At 47.6% G+C, this 8,480-nt stretch overlaps 1 protein-coding gene across 3 annotated transcripts in view; it reads right to left on the reverse strand.

Annotated features, from left to right (window-relative positions):
• The window catches only part of gnav1 (guanine nucleotide binding protein (G protein) alpha v1), a 58,616-nt gene that overhangs the window by 15,809 nt on the left and 34,327 nt on the right, over window positions 1–8,480 (reverse strand). For all 3 annotated transcript variants that reach the window (XR_006833103.1, XR_006833104.1, XM_046310491.1), the window contains exon 5: window positions 3,495–3,623. Coding sequence is in view for 1 of the 3 variants with exons in the window: in XM_046310491.1 (XP_046166447.1) it covers window positions 3,495–3,623 (129 nt within the window). In the remaining 2 variants the exon portion in view is untranslated. The remainder of the gene's footprint in view (window positions 1–3,494; window positions 3,624–8,480) is intronic.

The raw sequence follows: 8,480 nt of genomic DNA on the forward strand, positions 1-8,480 counted from the left end.
TTTAGAGAGAGAAAGAGGAGCTCCATTGGAACAGTTGAGCTCCAGAGAGAGAGAGAGGAGCTCCATTGGAACAGTTGTTTAGAGAGAGAGAGAGAGGAGCTCCATTGGAACAGTTGTTTAGAGAGAGAGGAGCTCCATTGGAACAGTTGAGAGAGAGAGAGAGGAGCTCCATTGGAACAGTTGTTTAGAGAGAGAGAGAGAGAGGAGCTCCATTGGAACAGTTGTTTAGAGAGAGAGAGAGAGGAGCTCCATTGGAACAGTTGTTTAGAGAGAGAGAGAGAGAGAGAGGAGCTCCATTGGAACAGTTGTTTAGAGAGAGAGAGAGGAGCTCCATTGGAACAGTTGTTTAGAGAGAGAGAGGAGCTCCATTGGAACAGTTGTTTAGAGAGAGAGAGAGGAGCTCCATTGGAACAGTTGTTTAGAGAGAGAGAGAGGAGCTCCATTGGAACAGTTGTTTAGAGAGAGAGAGAGAGGAGCTCCATTGGAACAGTTGTTTAGAGAGAGAGAGAGAGGAGCTCCATTGGAACAGTTGTTTAGAGAGAGAGAGAGGAGCTCCATTGGAACAGTTGTTTAGAGAGAGAGAGAGGAGCTCCATTGGAACAGTTGTTTAGAGAGAGAGTAATCAATTAGAGGAGCTCCATTGGAACAGTTGTTGGAAATGGCAGAGAAAGACGACAGCAGTGAAGTCCTACCCATTGGAACAGAAATGTTTAGCAAAGTGGAGTTGAGGTACAGTAGTGGTGGAGGAGCTTCACCATTGGAACAGTTGTTTCACCATCTGAAAGGGAGACCCAACAGTAGTGGTGGTACCAGTGCTTCACCATCTGAAAGGAGCTCCATGATGAGAACAGTTGCTTCACCATCTGAAAGGGAGCCCTGAGACCCAGCAGTAGTGGTGGAGCTTCACCATCGCACTGAGACCCAACAGAGTCGATGCTTCACCATCTGAAAGGGACGCTCCCGGAGTCGAGAATCAATTACCGGTGCTTTTGGAGTCGACTCTCCACCCCTTCGTCATTTCAGTTACCAGTTGGAAATGGCAGAGAAAGGCCAACGACAGCAGTGAAGTCCTGTACCACTAAACGTTGAGAAGGGAGGGAGGAAATGCACATTTAGCAAAGTGGAGTTGAGGTACAGTAGTGGTGGTACCGGTGCTTCACCATCTGAAAGGTGAGACCCAACAGTAGTGGTGGTACCGGTGCTTCACCATCTGAAAGGGAGACCCAACAGTAGTGGTGGTACCGGTGCTTCACCATCTGAAAGGGACGCTCCTGAGACCCAACAGTAGTGGTGGTACCGGTGCTTCACCATCTGAAAGGGACGCCCTGAGACCCAACAGTAGTGGTGGTACCGGTGCTTCACCATCTGAAAGGGAGACCCAACAGTAGTGGTGGTACCGGTGCTTCACCATCTGAGACCCAACAGTAGTGGTGGTACCGGTGCTTCACCCCATCTGAAAGGGACGGAGACCCAACAGTAGTGGTGGTACCGGTGCTTCCCCATCTGAAAGGGAGACCCAACAGTAGTGGTGATGAGACCCAACAGTAGTGGTGGTACCGGTGCTTCCCCATCTGAAAGGGACGCTCCGTGATGAGACCCAACAGTAGTGGTGGTACCGGTGCTTCCCCATCTGAAAGGGACGCTCCGTGATGAGACCCAACAGTAGTGGTGGTACCGGTGCTTCCCATCTGAAAGGGAGACCCAACAGTAGTGGTGGTACCGGTGCTTCCCCATCTGAAAGGGAGACCCAACAGTAGTGGTGGTACCGGTGCTTCCCCATCTGAAAAGGACGCTCCGTGATGAGACCCAACCTGTTGCTGGCAGCAGTGCAGCTGCATTGTGAATTCACAAGGAATTTTATAAATTGTTCTTAGTGTTTTAATGGAAGCCGATAAAAATAAGTGGCAGTTTAACGTTTCTCTCCATTTGTCATCCCTACTATGTTTGTTTGTGTGTGTGTGTGTGTGTGTGTGTGTGTGTGTGTGTGTGTGTGTGTGTGTGTGTGTGTGTGTGTGTGTGTGTGTGTGTGTGTGTGTGTGTGTGTGTGTGTGTGTGTGTGTGTGTGTGTGTGTGTGTGTGCGCCTGGTTATCAAACTCTAGTCCCCTGTGTGTTGATAAGGCCTGTTAGGGTATTGACATATTGACTTCCTGCTGACTCAATCACAGACCAATCAGATATAAGTTTGTCTGATTGGCACTAGCCAAATTGGCTGTTAGAGATAAAGTCTCCGTGACAAAATGAGGCTGTGTGAGATAACATGACATGGTCCCAAAGATGAAAAGATACCAGCACCTGGCACAGGTATTTTTGATCACTTGTAAGTTAAAACCTCGTACTTAAAGTTAACCTGAAAACTATCGTCAGCGCGGCTTTAAAGACCAATGCGACTAAGATATTTTGCCGTGTGACCACAAGTTTTATTTTGGGAGCATTGTGTCTTGGGCTGTTCTAAAACTACTTGTGCATCGTAAACCACTTGTTCACACTTTGTTCGCTCGTGTTACCTCATTGGCTAGCTAGCTGACAACCTGGTAACTTGACCAGTATTATCGAACAGTGGAGGCTGGTGGGAGGAGCTACAGGAGGATGGGCTCGTTGTAATGGAATGGATGGAATGGTATCAAACACATCGAGCATCTGGAAACCACATGTTTGACTCTGTTCCATTCCATTTCAGCCATTACAACGAGCCCATCCTCCTATAGCTCCTCCCACCAGCCTCCATCTATTCCACTTCAGCCATTACAACGAGCCCATCCTCCTATAGCTCCTCCCACCAGCCTCTACTGATATCCAAACAGTTGGAACGAAAGGAGAAGGGATAGCTTCTTCAGGAGATCAATAACCATAGCAATTAATTAATTAAGAAATTACAGATCTCTTGCATGTAATCAACGCACAACGTTTTTAAAGAGACAGTGTACCATTTTCAATGTAATGGGGCGGCAGGGTAGCCTAGTGGTTAGAGCGTGTGACTAGTAACCGGAAGGTTGCAAGTTCAAACCCCCGAGCTGACAAGGTACAAATCTGTCGTTCTGCCCCTGAACAGGCAGTTAACCCACTGTTCCTAGGCCGTCATTGAAAATAAGAATTTGTTCTTAACTGACTTGCCCGGTTAAATAAAGGTAAAATAAAATAAAAATGTAATATATCTCAATAGGGCAATGGTACTTTTACACCAGCTTTTATCATAAACCCATGTCTTTGAAGCGTTACGTGTTAGTTTCTAGGGCACAACATGTGCTTCAGAAGAAGCTAGAATTCATACAGGCCCAATATACGCTCAATCAATTGGGAAAACATTTTCTGGTGCTCTTAAATTTAATCTGGTGCTCCTAAATTTAATCTGGTGCTTCTAACATTTTTAAATTGGGAGCACCAGTGCTACCAATTAATTTCTTTAAAATTTAGAGCCCTGGTAGTAGGCCTTCGTACTTTGGGAAAGTTTTATTTTCTACAACAACAAGAGAAGACACACAATAGTATTATTTACCTGAAGAGCAGGTGTTTGACTTTGAACTGCGTCTCTATGACCCCGGTGGTCCTCAGTCTGACCCTCAGGACATCCGTCTCCGTGGGAACGTAGTCCGGAGAGATGATACGACCCATGTTCTCAAAGAAACTAAAGGAGGAGGATGAGAAAGACAAAATATTAGATTATTTGATCTAAACATCGTATATCTGAAAAGGTAACAATTTCAAAAGCTAGAGAAAGAGAGATGGAGAGAGACATACAGAGAGAGAGACAGTATGCCTGAGAGACAGACAGAGAGAGATACAGTATGCCTGAGAGACAGACAGAGAGACATACAGTATGCCTGAGAGACAGACAGAGAGACATACAGTATGCCTGAGAGACAGACAGAGAGACATACAGTATGCCTGAGAGACAGACAGAGAGACATACAGTATGCCTGAGAGACAGACAGAGAGACATACAGTATGCCTGAGAGACAGACAGAGAGAGAGACAGTATGCCTGAGAGACAGACAGAGAGACATACAGTATGCCTGAGAGACAGACAGAGAGACATACAGTATGCCTGAGAGACAGACAGAGAGACATACAGTATGCCTGAGAGACAGATCACAAGGTTCTGGAGGGGCTGCAGCACCCTTATAGAATCACAAGGTTCTGGAGGGGCTGCAGCACCCTTATAGAATCACAAGGTTCTGGAGGGGCTGCAGCACCCTTATAGAATCACAAGGTTCTGGAGGGGCTGCAGCACCCTTATAGAATCACACGGTTCTGGAGGGGCTGCAGCACCCTTATAGAATCACAAGGTTCTGGAGGGGCTGCAGCACCCTTATAGAATCACAAGGTTCTGGAGGGGCTGCAGCACCCTTGATAAATGTAAATACATCTGCCAAAGCTATAGAATTACTGCTGTCTGTTCAGAAATAAATGAAACCATTCAGTATGTCCTACTACACCATGAGAAGGCCCATAATTTAGCCACAGAGGATCAATAGCATCTTGTTTTTTAAATGTATTGCTTAGCTGTGGATTGTAGTCCAATAACAAGGAATAGCCTACAGTCTGGAATGAGCCACACATCTTTTAGTGAAAAAACAGCATGCAGGTAATATTTCACATACAACCGCAGGAAAACAGGTAGGAGGCAAATGTCTCCTCCTGAAAATAGAAGACTCTATGCTGTAGGCCACCAAAACATTTGATCAACTTCCAAATACTGTTTTACAAGAGAGAGACCGAGACGAGAGACAGAGACGAGACAGAGATGAGACAGAGAGACAGAGAGACAGAGACGAGACAGAGACAAGACAGAGAGACAGAGATGAGACAGAGACGAGACAGAGACAGAGAGACAGAGAGACAGAGAGAGACAGAGACGAGACAGAGAGACAGAGAGACAGAGATGAGACAGAGAGACAGAGACAGAGAGACAGAGATGAGACAGAGACGAGACAGAGAGACAGAGATGAGACAGAGAGACAGAGATGAGACAGAGAGACAGAGATGAGACAGAGAGACAGAGATGAGACCGAGACAGAGAGACAGAGATGAGACAGAGAGACAGAGATGAGACAGAGAAACCGAGATGAGACAGAGAGACAGAGATGAGACCGAGACAGAGAGACAGAGACGAGACAGAGAGACAGAGATGAGACAGAGAGACCGAGACGAGACAGAGAGACAGAGACGAGACAGAGAGACAGAGAGACAGAGATGAGACAGAGAAAATGGGTGTGCTATTTACCAATAGATTATGTACAGCTGCAGCGATCGGTTAGCTGCTTAGCTAGCTGATGTTTGAAGTTGGTGAGGGAGATAAAAGTCTCCAACTTCAGCAATTTTTGCAATTCGTTCCAGTCACAGGCAGCAGAGTACTGGAACGAAAGGCGGCCGAATGAGGTGTTGGCTTTAGGGATGATCAATGAGATACACCTGCTGGAGCGCGTGCTACGGATGGGTGTTGCCATCGTGACCAGTGAGCTGAGATAAGGCGGAGCTTTGCCTAGCATGGCCTTGTAGATGACCTGAAGCCAGTGGGTCTGGCGACGAATATGTAGCGAGGGCCAGCCGACTAGAGCATACAAGTCGCAGTGGTGGGTAGTATAAGGTGCTTTAGTGACAAAACGGATGGCACTGTGATAAACTGCATCCAGTTTGCTGAGTAGAGTGTTGGAAGCAATTTTGTAGATGACGTCGCCGAAGTCAAGGATCGGTAGGATAGTCAGTTTTACTAGGGTAAGCTTGGCAGCGTGAGTGAAGGAGGCTTTGTTTTGCGGAATAGAAAGCCGATTCTTGATTTGATTTTCGATTGGAGATGTTTGATATGGGTCTGGAAGGAGAGTTTGCAGTCTAGCCAGACACCTAGGTACTTATAGGTGTCCACATATTCAAGGTCGGAGCCATCCAGTGTGGTGATGCTAGTCGGGCATGCGGGTGCAGGCAGCGATCGGTTGAAAAGCATGCATTTGGTTTTACTAGCGTTTAAGAGCAGTTGGAGGCCACGGAAGGAGTGTTGTATGGCATTGAAGCTCGATTGGAGGTTAGATAGCACAGTGTCCAATGACGGGCCGAAAGTGCATACAATGGTGTCGTCTGCGTAGAGGTGGATCAGGGAATCGCCCGCAGCAAGAGCAACATCATTGATATATACAGAGAAAAGAGTCGGCCCGAGAATTGAACCCTGTGGCTCCCCCATAGAGACTGCCAGAGGACCGGACAACATGCCCTCCGATTTGACACACTGAACTCTGTCTGCAAAGTAATTGGTGAACCAGGCAAGGCAGTCATCCGAAAAACCGAGGCTACTGAGTCTGCCGATAAGAATATGGTGATTGACAGAGTCGAAAGCCTTGGCAAGGTCGCTGAAGACGGCTGCACAGTACTGTCTTTTATCGATGGCGGTTATGATATCGTTTAGTACCTTGAGTGTGGCTGAGGTGCACCCGTGACCGGCTCGGAAACCGGATTGCATAGCGGAGAAGGTACGGTGGGATTCGAGATGGTCAGTCACCTGTTTGTTGACTTGGCTTTCGAAGACCTTAGATAGGCAGGGCAGGATGGATATAGGTCTGTAACAGTTTGGGTCCAGGGTGTCACCCCCTTTGAAGAGGGGGATGACTGCAGCAGCTTTCCAGTCCTTGGGGATCTCAGACGATATGAAAGAGAGGTTGAACAGGCTGGTAATAGGGGTTGCGACAATGGCGGCAGATAGTTTCAGAAATAGAGGGTCCAGATTGTCAAGCCCAGCTGATTTATACGGGTCCAGGTTTTGCAGCTCTTTCAGAATATCTGCTATCTGGATTTGGGTAAAGGAGAACCTGGAGAGGCTTGGGCGAGGAGCTGCGGGGGGGCCGGGGCTGTTGGCCGAGGTAGGAGTAGCCAGGCGGAAGGCATGGCCAGCCGTTGAGAAATGCTTGTTGAAGTTTTCGATAATCATGGATTTGTCGGTGGTGACCGTGTTCCCTAGCCTCAGTGCAGTGGGCAGCTGGGAGGAGGTGCTCTTGTTCTCCATGGACTTCACAGTGTCCCAGAACTTTTTGGAGTTGGAGCTACAGGATGCAAACTTCTGCCTGAAGTAGCTGGCCTTAGCTTTCCTGACTGACTGCGTGTATTGGTTCCTGACTTCCCTGAACAGTTGCATATCGCGGGGACTGTTCGATGCTATTGCAGTCCGCCACAGGATGTTTTTGTGCTGGTCGAGGGCAGTCAGGTCTGGAGTGAACCAAGGGCTGTATCTGTTCTTAGTTCTGCATTTTTTGAACGGAGCATGCTTATCTAAAATGGTGAGGAAGTTACTCTTAAAGAATGACCAGGCATCCTCAACTGACGGGATGAGGTCAATGTCCTTCCAGGATACCCGGGCCAGGTCGATTAGAAAGGCCTGCTCACAGAAGTGTTTTAGGGAGCGTTTGACAGTGATGAGGGGTGGTCGTTTGACTGCGGCACCGTAGCGGATACAGGCAATGAGGCAGTGGTCGCTGAGATCCTGGTTGAAGACAGCGGAGGTGTATTTGGAGGGCCAGTTGGTCAGGATGACGTCTATGAGGGTGCCCTTGCTTACAGAGTTAGGGTTGTACCTGGTGGGTTCTTTGATGATTTGTGTGAGATTGAGGGCATCTAGCTTAGATTGTAGGACTGCCGGGGTGTTAAGCATATCCCAGTTTAGGTCACCTAGCAGAACAAACTCTGAAGCTAGATGGGGGGCAATCAATTCACAAATGGTGTCCAGGGCACAGCTGGGAGCTGAGGGGGGTCGGTAGCAGGCGGCAACAGTGAGAGACTTATTTCTGGAGAGAGTAATTTTCAGAATTAGTAGTTCGAACTGTTTGGGTATGGACCTGGAAAGTATGACATTACTTTGCAGGCTATCTCTGCAGTAGACTGCAACTCCTCCCCCTTTAGCAGTTCTATCTTGACGGAAGATGTTATAGTTGGGTATGGAAATCTCTGAATTTTTGGTGGCCTTCCTGAGCCAGGATTCAGACACGGCAAGGACATCAGGGTTAGCAGAGTGTGCTAAAGCAGTGAGTAAAACAAACTCTACCTGTGTAAGTGCCTCTACTCTACCTGTGTAAGTGCCTCTACTCTACCTGTGTAAGTGCCTCTACTCTACCTGTGTAAGTGCCTCTACTCTACCTGTGTAAGTGCCTCTACTCTACCTGTGTAAGTGCCTCTACTCTACCTGTGTAAGTGCCTCTACTCTACCTGTGTAAGTGCCTCTACTCTACCTGTGTAAGTGTCTCTACTCTACCTGTGTAAGTGTCTCTACTCTACCTGTGTAAGTGCCTCTACTCTACCTGTGTAAGTGCCTCTACTCTACCTGTGTAAGTGCCTCTACTCTACCTGTGTAAGTGTCTCTACTCTACCTGTGTAAGTGTCTCTACTCTACCTGTGTAAGTGTCTCTACTCTACCTGTGCAAGTGTCTCTACTCTACTGCTCTACGCCACGACGCAAATGCAATGATATGCATGCAAGGATTCATTATAAAAGGGCATTTTTTCG

Source organism: Oncorhynchus gorbuscha, linkage group LG18, assembly GCF_021184085.1.
Source record: "Oncorhynchus gorbuscha isolate QuinsamMale2020 ecotype Even-year linkage group LG18, OgorEven_v1.0, whole genome shotgun sequence".
NCBI lineage: Eukaryota > Metazoa > Chordata > Actinopteri > Salmoniformes > Salmonidae > Oncorhynchus > Oncorhynchus gorbuscha.